General features: G+C 43.1%; 1 protein-coding gene across 22 annotated transcripts in view; it reads right to left on the bottom strand.

The window, feature by feature from the left end:
- KALRN (kalirin RhoGEF kinase) overlaps positions 1–24,407 on the bottom strand; it is a 661,810-nt gene that overhangs the window by 270,142 nt on the left and 367,261 nt on the right. For all 22 annotated transcript variants that reach the window (XM_027061042.2, XM_027061044.2, XM_027061047.2 and 19 more), the window contains exons 14-16: positions 21,263–21,458; positions 11,804–11,970; positions 4,085–4,204 (exon numbers count right to left, since the gene is read on the bottom strand). In XM_027061042.2, coding sequence (XP_026916843.1) covers positions 4,085–4,204; positions 11,804–11,970; positions 21,263–21,458 — 483 coding nt within the window. The remainder of the gene's footprint in view (positions 1–4,084; positions 4,205–11,803; positions 11,971–21,262; positions 21,459–24,407) is intronic.

Here is a 24,407-nt window from a genome sequence, read left to right as displayed (position 1 = left end):
AGTTCTTGGATGAAGTGACTTCTAATGTTCTTCCGGCTCTGAAACTCTAATTTGATGCTATAATATCATTCCCTTCTCTCAACTCAAAAGCCTTCAGTGGTTCCCCTACTGCTGTGAAATTAAGTCCAAACTTAAAAGATGTCATTAAAGTCTCCTCCCAATGTAGTCTGTAACACTATCATCTACTACCTCCTTACAAAAACCCTCTGAAAACACACTATGCACTTTTTAATTTTCGCTACCTTCATTCTTCCTGCCTTTTAATGAACATCCCTTCTTCTCTCCCACTTACGGTCCAGTAGTACTTTGAGACTCAGCTCAAATCTGAGCTGTTTTTGGGGGGGAGGGGGTGTGCCTGGGTGGCTCATGGTTTGTGAGCTCGAGCCCTGCATCTGGCTCTGTGCTGACAGTGCAGAACCTGCTTGGGATTCTCTCTCTCTCCCTCTCTCTCTGCTCCTCCTCCACTCTCACTCTCTCTCACTCTCAAAATAAATGAGTAAACTTAAAAAAATGTCTTTTGGGGACTTCTGGGGAAGATGGTTGGATAGGAAGATCCTAACCACAGGGGAGGTCAGCGGGGAATGGGTAAAATAGGTGATGGGGATTAAGAGTACACTTATCATCATGAACACTGGGTAATGTTTAGAACGGTTGAATCACTATATTGTACATCTGAAACTAATATAACACTGTATGTTAACTATATTAAAATTAATTTTTTTAACTGAATACAAAAATCTTTTTGGACAGCTGGACTCAATAAAAACTACTCTCTTCTGAATCATCTAATATTTGGCTGGTTCTCCTTACTTAGACTGTGAAACTCTCAAAGCAATGACTGCTTTAAAAATCACTTTAATAACTGTCATTTATCCAAGGGTATATGCTGTACCAAGCACTGTGCTTATGTATATTTGTTCTTTCTTATGACACCACTATAAGGTGGGTATTATTATTCCTATTTTACAAATAAAAAAAAAAAATGAGGCTCAGGCCGGTTGAATGACTTTCCCAAAAATGTACAGCCAAGGAAGTGATGAGACCAGGAATAAGATTCAGGTTTGACTATTCCTATGTTCATTCCCACCATATCACACCAGACTGTTTTATCTCTAGCAATTAGAATGGCATCTACAGTGCTTCACTCGGAGGAAGGGTTCACCAAATGAACATTAGTGATTATGATAATTAACTGGCTTCTCAATATATGAAATCAGCATGTAATTGTCATCAAAATCCCATCATTATGTCTTTTTCTCTGAGAGTGAAGGAATAACTCTAATTGTCCTATAATTTAGGCTATGTAATAAATCCTCTTCCTTATTATGAAACTCATTATATCTGATAGTCCTTGGAACTCCATCCCCTTTAATTTCCAAAATGACAAACTCTTATGCACACGACATAATCTTGCTTTGATACGCCTGAGTCATTATTTTGCATGTACTTCTACTCTCTACTATGTAATCCTATTGAATATTATATCTTTAAGACATGGATTACCAAGGATGTTAATATATGATGTAAAATAGGAGTACATGGAAGAAAATTGAACCAAATCAATTGAATTTATTACCCAGTTTTAACTACTTTTTCTGCCATAATGCTCATACTTAAAATGCATAAGAGGATTTCAAATAAAATAGATTTCAAAATCGAGCTTATCTCTATGATATTCACAGCTCTTGAAACCCCATCAGCCATAACATTTTGCATACTAACAAACAATAACTTGGGTCTGTTGATAAATCTACACTTTGGGTGCTTTGTTCTGGTCTCTGTTCTTAACTGTTCTGTTTTCCTGAAACCCAGGTACTTCCAGTAAAAACTCTGACCTTCTTCGGGGAGACCAAAACCTTAAAACCCATAAATCCACCCAAGCTACGGTAAGCAGACATTCTAGTCTGCCCATGATAGTGTTAGTATATGCCTATTTTTTCTAGCTTAATTACTAATAATTCCCTTCTTCCCTCTCAGAAGTGTCTCAGTTTTAACAATAAATTATATGATCATCCTACCCACACTTATTTTGTTTTCCCTTCTGGAACATAGGATTTTTTCTCAGGGTCCAAGAAGTCAAATTATGTTCTCTATCAGCCATTACTTGGAAAGGCCTCAGTAATACCATCAAAGTGGGCCAAGCCAAACCAGGCTAGTCAGATCCCCTTTCAAACTGCTTCAATCTTCCTTGGCATATTTTCCCCTTGATGCAGAACATGGTCTAAACCAACACGTTTAGGGAGAAGCACAGGCTCCCTGGAGAAGGAGCAAATTGGAAGTTCATTATGTTAACTATGCGACAGACCCTGCCTACCCTCCACTCCCATGATCTTCCAGAAATCCTATCTGTTCTGCTATCTCCTCTTCAGACCATAGACATATACTCCACAGGGGCCTATATCTCAATATCAATTCCAAGAATATTTGATCAAGTTGCACCCATGTAATTAAGAAACCTACATGCTTAGTGAGCTTCTATTCTGTAAGGGTGCGACAGCACCATTGCAAATTAATACATACTGCATATGCAGGTCGTGGGATTTAGTCACTTCACTAGCAGAGCTGATGCATTTACCCAGTTTTCCACTAGCTCACTGAAATGCTCAAGTACATCATGACACTTGGTTTTACTTGCCCAACATTTGCTTATGGAACAGGGAATTTAATTACCTGATAGGGCAGGTAAACCTTCACAGCTGAGATAAACAAGGAGGAGGTGTGGCCAACAATGGTCTTCTCTCTGTCTAGCACTCTCACAGCTCCATGCCATGCCCCTAGTCTGCCCAACCTCTGTTCCCTTCATGCTGACTCTCTATGGGGCTTTGACCACTGTGTGCCTGATTTTCAATTGTAACCCCAATCCTGATTTTTCCTTGACAGTGAATAGGTCTTAACAACTTTCATATTTGGGCATGCCAGTAAAAGGGAAAGAGGCAGCTGATGATAATAAAACCTCTCTTCTCTCCTTAGTTCCTCCTTAGAAAATTATTTGCCCACACTGTGTGTGCAATATATAGCCTATTTTAAAATCTCAAATCCCAGACAGTAAACTACGACTAGTACTGGTTCCTACGAAGATAGCAGGCTATCTATGATTACTGTATTAAAGATATAAGTATGGGCATGAACAGCTAAAATTTTATCATTATTGTGTAAAATTCTCATTAACAATCATTTTTTTTTAGTAAAAGATAACACCTTTGCATTTCTTATTCACTCAAAAGTGGGTTGACATTTATACTGAACCACAAGTAATGGATGTCTTTCAAGGTTTCTCTCTGTTCCCGTTGGTGCTGAACTTATTTTTAATATAGTTCCCATGTCCCATTTTCTACTCTTTCCCCCACACCACTCTAAGGCAATCAGCTCAAGTCTCTCTGGGAAGGAGAATGTTCTAGTAGAAAGGATAATTAAAGGTATTATTTAAAGCAAGATGAAAAAATTTATATCAGATTGTTGTAAGAGGAAATTTTATTTTAAAATAGTCTTTAAGACAAGTCTTGGCTGGTGAACTTCTGGTTTCAGTTTATTCTTGAAACGTGACTTATCAAACAGCTACTCTCAGTGAAGCAAACTATCTGGTGCAACCTGCTCCAGTGCTCATTGTTCTTGGTAAGAGGCAGAATCTGACACGAAAATCTAAATATTACCTAGGAATCAAAGGTTTTAAAATGGAATACTAATGTACAAATGACTTTTGTACTTGTCTATCTTCAATTCTGAGTGATCTTCAAACGGACTTCTAACCTTTTGGCTTTACCAGTCTCACATGGTGTATAGTCCATGATGTACAAAAAGCTCAGTGTACCCGGGGCCTTAAGGTGAAAGGTACCAATGGGTAACCAAGATGCACATTTGTGGTGTGAATACTTGTCTTCTCATACTAGGACTCCTTGGGGGTGATGAACCCTTGCATTTGCTTCTCCATCAATTCCTGCATAATAGGGAGCTACCTGGACCATTTAACCAGAAAGAGTTAAGGCTTCACTACCTAAAGAAATGCCCACATCTTGAGGAATCATCTTGCCTGAAGTGCAGAGCAGAATGGGGAAGGGAGGACAGTGTAGTCAGATTTGGGTGTTACCTCGATTGCCAGTTGGAACTGCTCGTGTTCCCTCTGCAGCTGCTCTGCTTCAGACAAAGAGCTGGCATTGACCAGGCTGGCATTGAGCATTGACTCCCCATTGCGGATCCATCCCAGGACCTAGGGAGTCAGGACAAGAACACAGGTGAATGGCCTTTGCAACGTCCCCAGAGCTCTTGCTTTCTCTGACTGGTCCTTCAGTCAGACCCTGCTATTTTCTGACCACACTTGGAGAGAGGACAGGAAGGCTCTGGATAATGCTCATCTCTGCAATCTTACCTGGCGCCACGTGCCATAAGGTTCTTATTGTAAGTATCAACCTCATTCTTAGACACATTTATTCTACTCTACCATTATTACCCCTCTGTCCCAATTTCCTCAGCCACTTAATTTAAACATTATCTGCTTGTATTGTATGTACACTTCTGAAGTTCAACATCCCACCATACTCTGTCCCCCCAAATGTAAACTTCTGGAAGACTAGGGCAATATACATGTCATGCTTTGTCTCACACAGTGCCTAGCACAGTGCCTTGCAGGTGGCGAGTATGCAGTAATGTTTTTGAAAAAGGGAATAATTATCTATTGTATAGACAATACCCAAATCACACCTGAACAAGTGGGTCCAACCTCTTATGCCTTGCAAAATAGTTAAAAGTAGACAAGTCTGAGCTTTGACAGGTCAATGACCCAAAGGAAAGAGGAGGGAGAAAGAAAACAAGTAAAACAGCATAAATAATCCATACACTGGATCATTAAAAAAAAAAAAAGGCAAGGGGAGAGGAAGTTATAATTGATTTATATTATCTAGAGGCAATGGCTAGGCTAAGTAAAATTTCTAGGTGACCTTAATTAGTACTGGAGAAAGAGAATTCAGTTATGGAATATTAGAATAGAAGGAGAAAGAGCTGACACTGTCTAGACAGTCCTAGGTGAAATGGACACGTGGCAATTCTCCAGCTAAGATCGAGTCAAGCAAATCATCACACTGGAAGAATCAGGCCTTAAAAATCTACCTTGCGTCTTGTCACCAGAAAATCGCCAAATACTTTCTTTATTAGGGAGTCTAAGAGCCTGCTTGGAGAGGAAATAAAAATTCTTCTGAAATTTCAAGATCAGTACATATCATCCATCTGTTACTTTAAGGCAAAGGAGAAGATACCACAATCTGTTTCAGATTTTTGCAGACTTTTTTCCCCCTCTCAACTTCTTCATGCTCAACAGTTAGAAAAATACTAAGCCTGGGCTCTCCTATTCCACAATCCTCATAGGCAGTTCTCAAATTTCCTCCTTGGGCAGAAAATGACTGATGACATATTGTACATGGATAACACTAGGGCAAAAATCCTGTGGAAGCTGGGCTATTTTGATTGAGATGCTAACTCATGGCCAGTCTGGCAGATTGTGGATGAGATGCCAAATCTGTAAAGCAATTAGTCGCAGGAATACTGCTCAGAGTGTGTATGTGGGAAATGTCTGATGCCAGTGGGGTACTGTGGCTGGCTGGCTAGAGGTGCTAATGATTTCCTAAAGCTGCCTGTGAGTTTGGGTACATGCATACATGGATTGCATGGCCAAAAGCTTCAGCTCTTTGGAAAATGGAACTCACAATATATACTTTTGAACTATGCAAGTCCTTCTGCCATGCTTCATTGCATTTTGCTTAGTTCAAGATTCATTGGAGGGTGTCAGAGAAACATTTACTCTGTGTGCATCACAAATCAACGTTTGAGGGGCAATTTGACTCCCTCTGGGCCTCCTGAGTCTTGCTGGCATATGTTACCTTCTAGTTTCAGCCAACTGGAAACATCAATTATAGCTGTGGTGATGGGGATCTCCATTTACTAGGTTTCCATTTAGATATTATAGGCTCCAGTCTCTGCGTCGTTCATTAAGTCATGCCATATCCTTGATATTCTTACTCATTTTGATCTTCCAAATGCTGTTTATAAAGGCATGTCAGGTCACCAGAGTGGGAATTTTGATTTTAGGAAGATAAAAATGCATGTTTATATCCATGGCTTAGGTTCAGGGGTGGGACTGATTCTTATACCTGAGTCAGTCCTCGAAGTAGGACTGGGATAGTGAAGAAAAAACACAAAGTCTGCAGTCAGAACACCTGGCTTTTTTTACTACCTGGAAAAACCACAAAACCCTCAGTTTTCTCATCTACAAAATTAACATAATAGTACCTTTCCTTTCTACATCAGGGCTGATAAGATGTAAAACCTGCTGATGGTAGAGGTGGTGATGTTTAGTTTTGGAGCAAAGCGAGGTAATGCTATGATTCTTCATTTACCCCTCTCACAGTGAGAAGAAAAAAAAAAGGCTAGGACTATTAATTTTTGTTCCAGTATTTGTAGAGCTTACTGGCAAATTCTGATGTGATGTGGGACCCTTGGCTGTTTTGTTACCACCATTCTTTGTAGTCTGATCAGTGACAACTCTTGTTGGTATAATTTTCTATTACTGTAGTCCTTTATTTTCTTGTCTCATAAAATTGGTTATTTATTCTATGAGCATCCAAATGAGTGCAAGGGAATAGAAGAAATACTGTCAGAAAAAATGAGAAAATGTTTTTCTAATCCTGTGTAATTTCAGAAACCTCATTTAATCTCTCTGAATCTTGGTTTTCTCATCTGCAAAATGGTAACACTTTGGTTGCTTAAGTCACAAAGAAAGACTAAATGAAGTAACCTAAAAGTGTTCTACAAACCATAAAATGTAGTCCAAAACATGAGCATTTTATGTTGATCAATTATCTGAGGCAACGATTTACCTATAGGTTAGATGATCTTTGTGGGTCACTTTGAATCCTAACATTCCATACTTCTTTCAAAATTCAGAGGCCCTGCAAACCACAGGATACCAGAGAGAGTCAGGTGGGTAAGAATGAGGGGCCAGAGGCATATCAGTGCTCAGGGACTCAGGAGCTGGCCAAGAATTCAGCTCAGTCAGAGCTGAGATGGCAAACTGAAAATGGGGATTTACTGCTTCCTCAGGCTAAGAAAGCTCAGGTAAACCCCAGTGAGAAGACTGAATTTGGTTAACTGGACGTGGATGTCCACAAATGATGATGCCATCTCAGTGGGGCAAGCTGTACCCTGTAACCACACAGGCTGGGAAGCTGTTTGTATACGGTTCTCTAGGTCACATTCACAATGAAGCTATGAAGATGCCCTCAAGGCCTCTGACTCTAAGACCAGCTGTTGCTGATGACTTATCACAAGGCACAGTCATTTCTGAAAGTCTGACCGCGGGAAAAATTGCCCACCCCTCAGATGGTAACTCAGAGCCTGTCATATTTCCAGCACTTCTTAGTTCTAGAAATTCACAATTTAAGAGATTGTATATGTGATCATCCTTCCTGGTTTTATAGACTGTGACCATGTCTCCATTTTGAAACAAATGGACAGTACTTGTCCCTTTGGTCTACCCCAACTCTTTTCTACCCCAACTCTTTTCTACCTTTATGTGTGGTGAACAGAATTGAACACAGTATTCTTGACAGGATCATAGTTTCTCCTTTGTTTTCAATGTCCCTTTTGTTCATAAGCAAGTTTTGGGCAGTATTTGGTCCACAGGAGTAATGAAAGTCAATGCCTTTAGTAGACAAATAAGTATGATTTATTTCCCCATAGCTTAGAGCCCCAATATCTTACAAATCCATTTTGGCCTATTTTCTGCTAAATGCACTGTTCTGGGGTAATACATATGGAAATTCACTTAGTTTTATGCCCATTGAGTAGGTTTTTCAAATCTTCTTGGATTATCTAATAAATGTGAGGTCATCTTTATCAGAGTAGTAATTTTCCTGGAAAGCAATCAGAGAATGCTGTGGGACTACAGAGTAATCTGAACCACTTTTCTAGAAGAAAGGGGGCATCTGAGTGGTCTAGGGCCCTGGACCATGGGCTATAATCAGGGGAGTGGTTTTCCTTAAGCAGTCAACATTTCTCTAGAGGTGTTTGGGCCATTTATCTAAGATACAGAGTCCTATGTAATCCCTCAGAAAGAACACAGGTTGCATTAAACAACTTCATTTGTTCTCAATACTCGAAAATAATTTTCAGTTTAACATCCGTAGCATCATCTCTCCTCAAAGCCTACGTTTAATATAATTGTGGTGTAACTACATAACCATAGGTTATGATGGCCAAATCTAAACTTTTCATCTATGAGCTCTAACGACAGAGCTGTGTAACAGCACATTGTGGGTCTCTCCCTTTCCGTCCCCATTAATGGCATTTCAGTTAAGGTGTCCTTTTTCTTTTTTTCTTTCTTTCCTTTTTTTTTTTCTTTTAGTATTTTCAAAAGAGAAACTCTCAAGCTGGTGTCTAAATTTAGCTCCACTGATCAATACTGACATCTAAATTAACTCCCTCTTTCCAAGTTGTCAACAGCTTTCAAATCAATATTTCCTGCTCCACCAACTTCCATCAAACACAAATGCCTTCTCTGAAACTGGATCAGACGACTCCCAAAAGAAAGAGCCCTACGCTGACAAGGAAAACAAGTCTGCCTAATGAGGCATGGTGGCTTAACTAAGCAGCAATCCCTTGGCGCCTCCCAGGACCTCTGTCCTTCCCGAAGGCCTTCGTGGGTTTCTTGCAGTCTGACTTAAGCAATCCAGTATGGTTTTGAACTACAATCCCATATGTGTCATCTTCACCTGGTGGGGAGAAGCCATTTGCTGCTGCAGAAGAATTTTTTGTCTTCCAACTCACGAAATACTGAATAGGAATGTATCCAGATATTAGTCAAGCCTGGATTATTCATATATAGACATCCCACTTCCCCATTTGATAAAGTACCTATCATCATCCCAACTCCCCATTCTACACAGAATGTATACTTAGAGTATGAAAATTCATTTCCATTTCCATACCAGTCAAGAAAAACGTAATTAGGGTGTGAGCTCTATTATTAATGTTGGAGCAAACAATAAAATTAAAAACCAGGAACAAAACAAAAGTATATATTTCATTTCACAGTCAAATAGGAATGATTTTCCTGTTACTCTGTTTGGATGATCTCTCCCGCCACCTTCGGCTGATGGGAACAACTATGCATGAACGACGGAGGACTCCCATGACCTGTTGGAGTGTGTTGATTGATGAGGCAGGCGCCTTGTGCCAGGCACAGGCCGTACCTGCCTGTGCTCTAATATGTAGTGCTGTGAAGGCCAGGAAGACCCCCAGGCTGTGTTCTGCTGGAGGGCTGCTTCCTATTTCTCCTGGAGCCCGAGGGCAAGAGTGAGGCCCAGGAGAGGCAAACTGTGGGACTGTGGATAAAGGAAGCTGGGCTGAAGTTTCAGCTAAGCAGTCAACAGGCCCTGGCAGCACTAACCCAATGCCGCCTCAGTTTCCCCATCTGTGAAATAAACAGACACTCCTTTTTCACCATGGGTCTCTTCTCTTAAAATGAGATTATAGGGGCACCTGGGTGGCTCAGTTGGTTAAGCGTCCGACTTCGACTCAGGTCACGATCTCAAGGCTTGTGAGTTCAAGCCCCGCGTTGGGCTCTGTGCTGATAGCTCGGAGTCTGGAGCCTGCTTTGGATTCTGTGTCTCCTCCTCTCTCTGCCCCTCCCATGTTCATGCTCTGTCTCTCTCTGTCTCTCAATAATAAATAAACGTTTAAAAAATTTATTTTAAAAAATGAGATTATAAATGAGGAAGTATTTCTCATATAAAGAGTAAGTACTATCATTACTACCAAAAGCTTCAGAACTTGTATACTCATCACTGCTCTGGGTCTGCTAGGATTTCCACCACGTTCCTGTGAATAACACATCTCTCCAGAGATTTAGGAGTGGTCCCAGTGTAATTACACAGAAAACAGCCTGGATGGCAGCCCTGTGATTCTGCCTTACTTGGCACTCAGTGATCTCATCTGCACGGAGGACAGATCTTTAGCACAGCGTATGCGGGCTCTGGCTGAGCACTGATCGGGAGAAGCAGAGCACAGAAGACAATTTTGTGCATTATAATAAATAACAATATAATAGCTAAGACCTAGGCATTAACAAGAAATACTCTGGATATAAAAGAACAGTAATGATTAAATTAAAAAGGTGTCTTTGTCCCCTATACTAAATTAATAGAGTTAAATACGACAGTGTAGCAGCCACACTACATAAGAAAAAATGTTTGGCAGGAAGATGTTTCTCTGCTTAGGATACGTTGGGCAGGGCTCTGCCTACAGGGTGCAGGGGTCAGGATTGCTTGAAAGAGTGTGGAGCACAGGGAACACCCACAAAAGTGCCATGGAGCCCACCCTGCCAGGAAGCCCTCCTGGAGCAGTGGAGGGTAGTAACATGCTCTTCCATCAGTGTGACCACTGTTTGGTGACCTCTCTAGGCTTCGGGGCCCTCATCTGTAAAATGGAAATGGTATCTGCTTCGGAGAACGGTTGGAGGATTGATGGAGAGACAGATGTAAATGGTACACAGCACTCAACAAACTGAACTATTATATTTGTATTTCTTCAATCCCACTTTCAATAAAAAAAATCTCCATTCATTATGCTAATAATTAAAATTTAGTCTGTTCATAATATAAATATGTAATATTTTTGTTTAATTCTTTACAATTTTACTATTTTTTAATGTTTATTTTTTTATTTTGAGACAGAGAGAGACAGAGAGACAGAGCACAAGTGGGGGAAGGGCAGAGAAAGAGGGAGACAGAATCTGAAGCAGGCTCCAGGCTCTGAGCTGTCAGCACAGAGCCCGATGCAGGGGCTCGAACTCACAAACTGTGAGATCATGACCTGAGCTGAAGGTGGACACTTAACCGACTGAGCCACCCAGGTGCCCCAACATGTAATATTTTAAAAATGTGTCATTGGTTACTATGTTTTCCTAGGGGTTCCTAGAGGTCTGGGTATGTCCTTTGGTAAAATGTTTAGTATAATGTCTCATACAGATAAAAATCTTTTTTTTTTTTTCTAAATTGACTTTAATATGGCAAAAAAGTTTCTTATAAGAACCACACACATGTTGAAAAGAACAATGGGTGGGGTGCCTGGGTGGCTCAGTCGGTTAAGCGGCCGGCTTCGGCTCAGGTCATGATCTCACGGTCCGTGAGTTCGAGCCCCGCGTCGGGCTCTGTACTGACAGCTCAGAGCCTGAAGCCCGTTTCAGATTCTGTGTCTCCCTCTCTCTGACCCTCCCCTGTTCATGCTCTGTCTCTCCCTGTCTCAAAAATACATAAATGTTGAAAAAAAAAATTAGAAAAAAAAAAAAAGAAAAGAACAATGGGAACTGCTACCACTCAGAGACTCTCAACTCTGCGTCAGGTGTTGCAGTAGGCACGCAGGTGCCCCAAGGTAACCAACCTGGCTCAAAAGCCTGACTATGTTTATTGATGAAGGATTTGTATTTCACATGAGCTGTGTGTCAGGCTTGAGGATAGAAAGGAAGAGAACAGGTTCAGTGACTGAGGTCGACTTGGGAAAGCTCCGGAAGTCTCAGGAGACTGTTGGAGAGAAAACTAACACATCTGTAGTTTGAGGCTTGCGCCATCAGATCTAGTCGTTAGATCCAGTAGACAGATAGCAGCGTCATTTTCAAAACCAAATGACCACTCCTTAACTCACCTGTTTTCTGCATTTGGGTTACACCAGTGGCTCTGCATGCCTCACCCCATACCAGGAGCAGGGCCCAGCCAGGTGGGCAGCCCAGACCAAGGGAGGAAGGTGTTGGGGCCAGGCTCACCTGTTTGACCTCGGCTTGCAGGTGCCGCAGCTGGAGGCACTGCTCTAACCGCTTATGGGTCTGCTCTGCGTTGAGCTCCAGTTCGTGCTGCTTCTCATGGAGAAACTCCAGTAGCTCTTGTACCTGGGCTGCCAGATCGATGTCTTTCTCACAGATTAACTCAATTCCTGATTTAAAACACACGTAAAAACAAATAAAAATAGTACTATAAAGACGACATTTCCTTCAATAAGCAGAGGAGAGCTGAATGTGGAAACAGCCGCGAGCAGGACCCTCTCAGCCTTCACACATCCCTCTGTGAAACCAGACAGTGTCATATTGAACCTTTGTTTGGGATGTTCAAACCATGCAACCTCTTTTGGATTATCTGATCCTTTGTCTGGGAATTTCATCAGCTGCTTATTATCAGCCGGAGTTACAGAGAGGTGGTTCTCAGGGTGTCCATCCCCAGAGAAGAAAGCACTAGTAGGAACTGTTGGGGGTTTGCTAACACCTACAATATTCACAAGCAAGGCTCTCAATCATATTGGGAAATACAATACAAAACCAAAAAAAAAAAAAAAAAAAAAAAAAAAAAACCAAAAACCAAAACCAAAACCTCTCTCCATGACTGCTGCCAAAGGCAGAGTCTTTTAGCCGGTCAGACGCAATTTATAATTAGATGGCAAGTTTGTTCTGACGAGTCTCTGGGCAGTGACGATTTTATTAATCAACAGCTTAGGTCCCCTAAAAAGGCAACTCTTAGAAATGCACATGCTAGCTGTCATATACTGTTTCTCAAACACAGGAAAATACACCTGATAAACATACCCCAGAAGTACCACATGGGTCCTGACTGCTTATCCATTTACAAAAACCATGTTAAAGTTGTGTCCACACAAGGAGAGTTTGCTCACCATCCTTCCGCTTATTCAAAGCAATGAGTAAGCCCAGGCAGCCACTGACAAGCATTCCCAACATTTATGGATATGTCACCCAGCATTAATAAGCGGCCAACCATCTGACCTGTGATGGGGCCTCCAGTCAATACTCACTATACAGAAGCTGTGGCTCATTCCTTGTCCATCCACCTCTCCACCTTCCTTACTTTTTCCACATACCTCTCCCAACAGACAGGTGTGGACACACACAGTCTTTCTCTCCACCAAGCCAGTGCTCCTATTTATACGTCAGCAGCAGACAGACTAGAGGAGCCTTCCTTAAACAGATCTGTGTTTCAGGATGGATTATTAAAACTCTGACAGAATGAGGGGACTGCCTTAGTTATCACAGGCCTACTTGTCTGCCAGTGGCTTGAATTTGACTCCTTCCTTAGCTCTTGAAGACCACATGAAAAGTGTGCTAGCTTTGGAGCCAGTCCTGAGTCAGGATTGTGAACATGGGCAAATTATCTAAGCTGTCAGAAGCTTCACTCTTCTCACATGTAAAATAGGACTTTACATACGTACTTGTCTCATAAGCTACCTGCTCAGGGGCTCCTTGGGAGGATTAAATGAGATAATGCACGTAGAGCATCCATCACGTAACATAATAAACATAGACCTCGCTCCTTAGTCCCATGGCTTTCCTGATTCCTTACTCTTAAACTCTCAACTCTCTGCCTTCTTATATTCATGCCCTCTTGGTTGCTATCTAACTCCAACTTGATGAAAATTATAACCTGTATTGTTTCTTGGTTCCAATTGTCCACCTAGTTCTAATTTTGAACCTTGCTCAGACCCACAGCTTTAGAAAAATCCTTTTTATTTTTAATTAAAAACAATTTTTAAAATTTATTTCCTTCAAGAGAGAGCAAGTGGGGAGGGGCAGAGAGAGGGAGAGAGAGAATTCCAAGCAGGCTCCATACTGTCAGTGAGGAGCCCGACGTGGGGCTCGAACTCATGATCCCTGAGATGAAGACCTGAGCTGAAATCCAGAGTTGGATCCTCAACTGACTGAGCCACCCAGGTGCACCAGCTTTAGAAAATCCAAACTCAGGATTGCTTGCTTCCTTCTGATCCCTGACACCACTTGGCCCTGCAACTTCTCAGTTCCGTCCAGATCCTTTCCCCAGCTCCTCATCCTCGAGTTTATGACCCGGTGAAGCTCACAAATAGGGAGTCACTCATCAATGGGGTTGGGACTAAAATTCCCAGCAGATAAGTCACAAAAGGCTAATGTACTTCCATGGGGATCACAACCCAAGCAGCCTGCCAATCCCAATGTACAGTCACATGAAAACAAGTCCCCTTTGGGAGACATCCCCATCACTCTGACTCACATCTTCAGAAATTCATTACTATCACCACCAACACACCTGCCGGATACGGGGAGGAGGAGTATAAAGAGAGTGTACACGTGCTAAAGGAACTTCATTTCTAGAGGCAAAAAATAGGGTTTTATATAAGGACAATATGGAAGAGTGGGAAAAATTTCTTTTCTGGTGTTACATGGTAATAATTTCAGTATCTTTTCATGTTTATTTTTTTCTACCAGTTTCATAATTCCAAATCCCAGCTCCTGAAATATCGGTAGGAGACAGAAAAGAACGGCTTGTTCTTTTGGCAGTCAAGTCCCTGAAGTTACTATTTTCATTTACCAAGGGGACAAGGTAGAGCATCTCCTTGACTGAAAGGAAAAATAAGAACACAAAAATTCCTATCTCTGCAGTGCTCAGCATAGTGCAATGACCCTTGGCCTCCATATTTACTTTCTGGAAATGTAATTTAAGATCCATCTGCAGAAGCAGAAACTCTTCCCTGGTTCCAGCCACAATGCAGGTTTTTTCCAGCTTGTTTTCATTCCACATGCATCTGTGGTGTTTAGTATGCTAGGCTTGGACAAAGTGTCTTTCTCTGGGAAGCCCATGGCTCACCTCTGCCACATGGCATGTAAATGGGCCCTCTAAACTGGTAACTCATCAAAGGGGCCAGCACCTGCTTAGGATACCATCCAGAGCCGGCTCCCAGCCTGCCCCGAGACCCAAGCCCTTCACCTGCACCTACCTCCCTTGATATTATTTTATGAGAGATGAACACAGGAAATAAAACGGGTGAAGACCATGCTTACTGCACTTCTGTGCTCAACAACACATCGTGTTGTAGATGAAGTGAATGGGAGGTACATCAAGTGGCACCTAGAAGGAGAGAAGCTCACCCCTCCCTCCCAGTGCCTCCAAATGCATCGGCATGAGTCCCAGTCAGAACTCATCAACTGGTAAATATCCATCAATCAACAGCAAATGGAGTTTGCTTGTGTTTACATTACTGTTCTCAATTTAGTCACAGTCCTGTTTTCCTAGGGGCTCTCCGAAATGCAGCAAGACACATTTGTCCTTTCCATCAAGCAGTGAACCTATCTGTAATGAAACAGTTTGTCAGTCTCTTTAGGGCAAGTTGTGTTGACGTGTCCCACAATATTTTCTTTTTTCTTTTCTTTTCTTTTTTCTTTTCTTTTTAACGTTTATTCATTTTTTGATAGAGACAAGGCATGAGTGGGGGAGGGGCAGAGAGAGAGGGAGACACAAAATCCGAAGCAAGCCCCAGGCTCTGAACTGACAGCACAGAGCCCAACGTGGGGCTCGAACTCACAGACCGTGAGATCACGACCTGAGCTGAAGTCGGACACTTAACTAACTGGGACACCCAGGCGCCCCATGATGTGTCCCATGGTATTTTCTACCGATCCTTCCACTAGAACACTGTTGGGGGTGTTCCCTCATGAATTTGTCCATGTTTTCACAGGAATGCAGGCTCCCTGGTGCTACGGCCACATGTCTTATATATCTATGCATCTTTAGCACCTAGCACAGTGCTTGACTCATAACACCCAATAAATACCTCTTCAGTGAATGTATGGGCCTCTTCAGGAAAGGGCTCAGGTCATGTCCTACTGTGGAAAGCATCTGCGAACTCTGGGAAAGGACAAACTTAGGTTTGAATCTATGCTCTGCACCCTATTAACAGTGAATTTCCAGGCTCGAAATCCTCTCTGAGCTTGGGTAAAAACAATCCCAACAATGTCTTCTAGGGGTGTCATAGGACTAAATAAGTTTAGGGATATACAGTGCCTGGCATTTAGTAGGCTCAAAATATCTGTGTTCCCACTTTTTTCCTTTCCCTTGAGTTAATTACAACATATTCATTGTTGATTACCAATGGAACCATTGAAAGGCTTGTAAAAATGTAAATATAAAATCTTATTGTGAGGTGTTTATGGACTTGCTCAGTGCACATCATTAGAAACTGTGATGGTCTAAATGCTATTAGACCACTGCTCTCAATTTTGACTCACTTTAGATCTGGAGAATTTTAAAAATTGCCATGCCCTGGCCACACCCAGGAGACTGTCTTGGTGGGGGACCTGGTCACCAGGAAGTCTTAATCTCCTGTGGTGATCCAAACACACAACCAAGATGGGAAACCACTGGATAAGAGGGTATAGTGGCCAGCAATCCAGGGACAGAGATATTCTTTATGCTACACTCAGTCAGCAGAATGATCCACACTGTGTTTGTTTAGAGCTTGAGGCCACAACTAATAATGTCACTATACTTACCTTTGCTGCCGGGTTGAGGGTACCACTTAAACTTCCTCCAGGAGAGAGGTGCTTGTGGTCTAGGGTAAGGTATAGGTATTCTTGGCTATGCTACTCAGAGATATGTCTTTCAACTCTTTGTGTGTTCTTTAAACATCAGCCTGCCTCCAATAGAGAATATACTTTCTCTTTTCTCCTCCCCTCCTCACTCCTCTTTCTGTGCAGTTCCCTCAATGTAACACCCAGTTCAGCAATTACAAAATCTTTTAATCGGGTTTTTAGAACAGCATTCTCAACCCTGGCCATATATTAGAATCACCTGGGAAGTTAAAAAAAAAAATCTGGGCCCACTCCAGACCAATTAAGCAAGAATCCCTGAGGAATGGGGCCCAGACCGTGGTACTTTTAAGTTCTGAAGGTGATTCTAAATATGCAGCCAGGCTAAGAACCATTGTTTTACATCTAAGTTCTCTTCCCCTCCACTCAGCCCCCATCAGATCCACATTTCCATTAACCCTAGAGTAGCTCCTCTTTTGGAAAAAACACGAGGCTTTTCTTTCCTTTTATAATGCAAGTGAAATTATTTATGTCCCGTTATTTTTACACATCTCTTCCACTGCATTGATGTTCACTCCATTAACTAAGCAAATACTGTTATTGAGAACTTGCTGTGAGTACAAGACATAACCACTCTGCTAGATGGTGGGAATGGAAAGAGAAGGAAGAAAGAGTCCTGCCCTCAGGCTGCTGGAGAAGCTGCAGGAACACATAACTGCAACAGAACACAGTATGTGCTAGAACACAAGTGCAGTATGTCATAGTTATCAAACTTTCTTGAACCCTTACCATGCTCACATATTATCACACTGCATCTTCACGATGACCCTACGTGGTGGGTATTCTTATGATTGCCATTTTCCAGGGAAGGTGAGGCTTGGAGAGATGGGGCAGCATGTTCAAGCACACCCAGGCAGGGAAGGGTACGGCTGGATGCCAACCCAGGCACTCTTCCTGTCCCACCTGTACTCTAAGCTCTATGCTCAAGGAGGAGAAGAGTGATCCCCACCAAACTTATTTTTATTGATATTCAAATTCCAGGGGTGGGTTCTTCCCAAGCACAGTAAATTTTAAGTATCATTGCCACAGATCCCCAAAAGTTTTCACTTTAAAAACCTCACATAAAGAAAGAGCTTGAGGGGTACTTGGGTGGTTCAGTCGGTTAAGTGTCCGACTTTGGCTCAGGTCATGATTTCATGGTTCGTGAGTTCAAGCCCCCCATCTGGCTCTGTGCTGAGGGTGTGGAGCCTGCTTCAGATTCTCTGTCTCCTGTCTCTGTCTCTCTCTGCCCTCCCCCACTCATGCTTGTGCACTCTCTCTCTCTTAAAAATAAACATAAAAAAAAAGAGCTTGATGCTTTGATTAAACCACAAAAGCAACATATCCATTGAACATGCAGCTCTTCTTATTCTCTTCTTATAAGGTCACATGTAATAGCCACATGGTCAGATTTCATTGGAGAGAGCTGTGGCATGGCCAACGGGGGTGCTTAGGCTGAATCATCATGGCAAGTAAGAGTTGGAGAGGACTTTAGGAATCCAGGCCCACCTCCCACACTAGACAGAAAAAGAAAGGTCTAAAGAGAAAGAACAGGCACTTCCCAAGGCAGACTGTTTGCTGATAGTGGATTTGGACCTTGACTTCACCTAGTATGTTTTCTCTAACTTGACTCTTTCCAGCAAAACCTGGCACCTCCCAACTTGAGGCTGAAATAGATAATGCTAGAGTGAGGAAGAACCATGAGCAAGTGAAGAAAGTGTTCAGGATTCGCCTTTTAGTCCTAAGGCTAATGCTGACTTAAGCAACGGCTTTTGCTTTGGTTACAGCTATGGGCACACCAGAGGGATTTAATGGAACCTGCCTCAACGTTACAGATTTCACACCTGAAAATAAATATATGGAGATTCCCTACTTCCATTTATTCCTATAAAATCTAAGCATAAGCCCTTAACTAATTTAGCATGGAGGGCTAAACACCAAATGCTTAATTTTCTTAACTGTCCTTTTTCTACAACAGTTTATTTACCTTTTGCTTCAAATATAGTTTATTAAACACACATTATAAATGACGAAGACATTTATTGCCTCAGTCCTGTGTCTCTGAAGTCATGCATTCTTCAACCACCTGGGGGGCAAGACCCACCCTGAGTTCACCCCAACCTTCACCCCACCCCCCAGCCCTGGTGCAACTCTGATCTCCCTTCTTCCACGCCGGAAAGGAGGTAGATGCATTCTCTGCAGGCCCAGGCATTCAGCAGCAGACAGGAAGTGAGCTTGCATGAAACCCTTGGATTCATTCCCTTTGAAGCCTCATGGACTATGACAGACTGATTAGCTAGCTGTGGTAGGAATGAGGGAACAGCCAGTCCCAGCAGAGAGGGCTGAAGAGGCCAATCAAGCCTCTTTTGACAAAGCTCATTTCTGGATCAGGATACTGTGGGTGTGGGCAGCGCATCTGCCTGGGGTGTTTTCACCTACTTAGCCCTCAAGGTTAAGGAAGCCACCAAGCACAGCTGACCCTCAGTCACAAGCAGCTTCAGGGACTGCCAGCTCCTGGTAGTCTTTCTGTTACCATGGATACCTGGCTCTTGGGACAGAGATGGGCTTGTCCAGGTCATGTCAGCCCCCTGCTATAAAGTGCTGCGGTTTGTAGGCAGACAAGCTTTCCTCCTGCCAGATGCATCAATACCGAGGGACGATGGGTGAGCATCCCTGCCAGGCTTCTCTATCCCAGCTTCTCTCCTATGTACTAGGTGTACATTCTCTCCTGGTTCCCAGCCTGAGCTGGAGAGCCAGCTATTGTGAGCACCCTGAGGGCAAGCTCTAAGGTGAAACCCTGAGTCCAGATAAGGCTCTCAATCACAGAAAGGATCATTGTTCCCCCCTCCTTCCCTAATAAGACCTTAAAGATGTACAAGCCATTACCAACCATGCATCTCAAATTTTAACGTGCACATGATAGACTTGGAGATTTTGTTAACGTACAGATTGAGATTTGTAAGTCGGTGATAAGGGCTGGGATTCTATGTTTCTAATCAGCTCTCAAGTGATGCTGGTGCTGCTGGTCCAGGGCCCACACTCTGAGTAGATCCTAGATCAGTGGTGCATTCAAACCACCTAGAGGGCTTGTTGAAACACAGATTGTCGGGCCCCACCCCAAGATTCTGATGTGGCAGGTTGTACAGGCCCTCAAACTTGCATTTTTTACAAGTTCTCTGGGGATGCTGATGCTGCCAATATGGGGACCACACCTGAAAGTTCCTGTCCCAGGGCACGCCAGACATCAGCTCTTGTGATTTAATCATCATGATAAAAGCAGTGGTTCTCAGCGCTGGCTGCACAGTGGAGTCACCTGAGGAGATTTTGCTGACGCGCAAGACCCATTCAGAGGTAGTTAAATCAGAATATTTGCACTTGGGGCCTGGCACTGCCATTTTTAAACGAGTGCCCAGAAAGACTGCAATGTGAATGGTCCTTCTTGGGGCTATGCGGGGCACAGTCTACACCCTGGAAACAAGCCTGGGCAGCCGCAGCTGTTCACAACACAAATGAAAATTCACGGCAAGATTATGCTGAGCAAAGTGAACAGAATTTACCAGATTGTCTCTCCTCTGGTTAGAAGTGAAGTTTCTTTGAATGTTGTTATGTATTCCTTCAGGTCATTCAAACAAACACAGTAGCCTACAGTCAAGTTTGCTTGCAGGCTAACGTCTGCCTGACACTCTCATGATTCTAAACATCCTTCACGGTCAACAGGGACATGGACCAACTGTGTTTTAAAGAGCTGATGGTCTGAGCCCCCGTCTGCTTCTTGCTGGAGGGTGAGAAACCTGAGCCAATAAGGACCCAGTGGTGAAAGCAATGAGTGGGTTTAGGTGCAGAGACTGTGTTCCAGCACTCTACTGTTCATGTGCCCCCATGAGTGACTTCTTGTCTTCTGGACTAGCTGGACCATGGGACAGCTATGGCTCTCTCCAGTTCTAACACCAAAGGCCATTTTGGAGAGCGGCAGGTGTAACAGGAAGGGTTCATGTATTTGTTGGGTAAATAGTGAATAAATCTTGAACACGAAAAGAAGTGAAATCTGGGTAACTCAGCCTTGTTTTTTTGAGAAGTTATAAAATTATACGACCTTGCCATAAATTTTTATCATCACTTCTTACACTGATGCACAGACCAGTGATAAGGAAAACAGGTCTGTGAGAGGCCTGAACTGGAGACCTGAAGCCGGCGCTGGGGTTGGAGGACAGAGCAGAAGAGGGAGGTTGGGGAGTAGAAGTGTCATGTCTACACATTTGAATGCAATTCACATGGCTGGCTGGCTGCTTTTGGAGCCCCTTTGGTTTGTCCCTGCAGGCCGCCATTTGTTTTTTAATCAGCGCTCATTTCCAAGATTTGTGTTCCCCATTCTCTGCACAGCACCAGGAGACTGTGGCCCCATCCTTATCTTCCTTTTTTAATGTTTATTTTTGAGAGAGACAGAGACAGAGAGACAGAGACAGAGTGCGAGTGGGGAAGGGGCAGAGAGACAGGGGGACTGAGGATCTGAAGCAGGCTCTGCACTGACAGCAGTGAGTCCGACTGGGGCTCGAACTCACGAACCATGAGATCATGACCTGAGCCGAAGTCAGACGCTCAACCGACTGAGCCACCCAGGCGCCCCAAACCTATCCTCATCTTTACTGGTGCCTAACGGGGCAATCTCAGACATGTTATTTCAGCTCTCATGCTTTAATTTTCTTTTCTTTAAAATGGCAAAAATCTCTGTTCCTGTGTCGGAGGGTATAGAATGAATGGGCAGAGTACGAGTGCTGGTTGGAGTCAAGCTGGCATTCTTGTTTTCATCACCTCCCTGCCAGAAGGAGGAGGATGGGAGAGGTCACTTGCCTGAGGCCTGGACCTCCATGATGTACTGGTGCAGATCCTGACCCTGCTGGATGACCTCGAAGGTCATGTTGTTCATGGCCAGCTTCCGCTCTGTGTGGCGTTGCAGCCGCTGCTCCGCGAGCGTCAGATCCTCTGTATTGAAGTCATTCATCTGCCGGAGCAAGTCTTCATTCCAGGCGTCTAGCTCTGCTGTCACCTGTTAGGGAACGACCGTCAGTATAGGCTCTCAGGTCCGTGAGAGCCTGCTGAGCTGAAGCTCACCCATTCCAAGCCCATGCATGGACCCATCCCTGCTTTGCATCTGTCTGACTCCTAAACTACACTTAAGCACCAGCGCCACACCCCCACATATGCACACCTGTAATTGTGTTTCATGCCTTCGTGTGTTTTGATGTTGATAGCAGCACAGGAACAACAGCAAATGTTGGATGGTAAGTTACCGTTTATAAAATTTTTGCCTACCCCATTCTATTCCACCCCCACAATGACCCAGGCGGGCACATGGGGTGGAGATCTCCAGGTCCATTGTACTGAAAAGGAAGCTGGTGTTCACTCAGACAGATGGAATCTGCCCAGACAGATGGAATTCACCCTGCTAGTGAGGAACATACCTATGGATATAACTCAATTCTTTTTCTTTGTCCAATATACCACGGTGTTACTCAAAAAATCTCATCACTGGAGAGGACCTCAGAAATTAAATATCTACGTCTCACTGTTTCTGAGAAACAGAAACTGAGGGCTGGAGAAACCCGTGAATGGCCCCAGGTTACACAATCAGAGCTGGTATACATCAAACCCAGGGGCCCCATGTGGTTCCCTTGTTCTGTTGTGCAGGACTCTCTGTCTGCAAAGGCTAATCCCTGGAGATGGTGACTAAAGGTGGAAACAAGAGCAGACTTCTAGAAATCCAAGCAGATATATGCTATAAAAAGGCATGATTCTAATGAAGACTGAAGCATGTAACGAATGAAAACCCTGCCCTAAGACAAACTTGCCAACTGGTTACTGCTCTGTACCTTCACCCATGTGACTTCCCCTGGCTCACCCTCGAACACATGACTGCACAGAGAGACTGAATCCTACACTTCCTCTACACTAGCTGCCGTCATTCACAGACGGGAACTCGGCAGTACTGAACAAAAGCAATTCCACCTGATCTGTGAATCAAAGAACTCTCCTGACATGGTTTTCAGGGTCGCTGTCTCATGCTCATACCCCCAGGTGGCCCTGTGAAGGAAATGGCACAGGGACCATCACCTTCGTTTCTGAGAAGAGGGAATGAAAGCCTCACCCCACATCAGACAGTTGCAGTATGGCCCAGGCAGCCTAGGCATGAATCCTAGACACTCCCCCCTGCTGTCCCCTTCAGTGATTTCCATTATTATGCATCTCCCCCCTCCCACCCCCACAACCACTGACCTGTGGCTGACAACTACTACTGCTCCAGGAACATCCGGGGACAGAGGGAGGGAGAAGACCAGCTTGAGGCAGCTGGGAGATGGCACACTTCTATCCTGTGCTGGGGCCATGCAGACTGGAATGGGATAGACAAGTGGTCTGGCACAAGGGGCTGACATCTGGGGCACACAGGACTTCATTTTTTGTCTAACAGTAAGACCTTTCTTCATGGAAAGGGTAGTTGCTGTCTTGGAAGCAAAGATGGGGGAATTGTAAAAATACCACCTTTCCTGTCCTAGGTTCCCACCTCATTGCCCCACATCTTTTCAGGTCAACTAAGGGATCCATTGAGCTCAGCAGGAAAACCTAGTATCTACTTATCTTGGGGAGTTCTTGGGGATCTGGGAACCAGCAGGTTGACAGACAAAACAGGATTTTGTTGTATTCCATCTTTTAAAAGTACTTTTCTAACTAGAGTAAGGAATTAAAATGAGAATAAGAGAGATAATTGATTTATAGGATGAATAGGCCTGTATATAGACTAGGCCCATATATGTTTTTCCTTCATGTATTTAAGAAAGTTTAAGTATAACTTACATAACAATAAAATGCACATATTTAACTAAGCATTCAGTTCTATGAGTTTTGACAATTTTATACACCCATGTGGCCGTTACCAAAAAACAAAATATGGACCTTTCCATCACCCTAGGGAGTGTGCTTGTGCCCTTTTCCAGTCAATTCCTGCCAACCTCCACTCCTTGACATACCTCAGGTACCATATTCTGATTTTTATCACCATGGATGTAGTTTTGCCTATTCTTGGATTTCATACTAATGAAATAGTACAGTATGCATTCTTTCAGGTCTGGCTTCTTGTATTCAACATGCTATATTTATTTATTTTTAATGTTTATTTATTTGAGAGAGAGATAGAGAGCAGGCAGGGGAGGGGAAGAGGGAGGGAGACAAAATCCCAAGCACGCTCCATGCCTCCAGTGCAGAGTCTGATGTGGAGCTTGAACTCATGAACCATGAAATCATGACCTGAGCTGAAACCGAGAGTTGGACGCTTAACCAACTGAGCCACCCAGGTACCCCAACATGCTATATTTAATATTCATCCATATTGTCATGTGTATGAGTAGTTCATTCTTTGCTACTGCTAAATAGTATTCCATTATATAGATGTATCACAATTTATTTATCCATTCTCTGGCTGATGAACGTTTGGGTTATTTCTCAGTTGTTTCCAGTGTTTGCCTATTATAAGTATAGCTGATGTGAACGTTCTTATACAAGTCCTTCTGTGGACATATGTTTTCATTTCTCTTGAGAGTTGCCTGGGAGTGAAGTCATAGGGTCACAAGGTAGGTGCATGTTAAACATTCCCAACAGCAATTTTATATTCCAGTAGGAATGTGTGAAAGTTCCAGTTGCTCTATATCGTCACCATCATTTTGTATCATCAGTCTATTTAAATTTAGTCATCCTGGGGGGCATGAAGTGATATCTCATTATGGTTTTAGGATACTAATGATGGTGAGCACATTTTTCATATGCTTATTGGCCATTCTTATCCACTTTTGCAAAGTGTCTTTTGACATCTTTTGGCCAGTTCTCAAAAACTAGGTTAATTACCTTTTGCTCATAGATTTGTAAGAGTTCTTTTTTTAAAAATTTATTTAAATTTTAGTTAGTAAGCATACAGCACAAGATTGGTTTCAGGAGTAGATTTCAGTGA

This window comes from Acinonyx jubatus, chromosome C2 (assembly GCF_027475565.1).
Source record: "Acinonyx jubatus isolate Ajub_Pintada_27869175 chromosome C2, VMU_Ajub_asm_v1.0, whole genome shotgun sequence".
Lineage (NCBI taxonomy): Eukaryota > Metazoa > Chordata > Mammalia > Carnivora > Felidae > Acinonyx > Acinonyx jubatus.
Note: the sequence above shows the minus strand (reverse complement) of the source record. Positions and strands in the feature narration are given on the sequence as shown.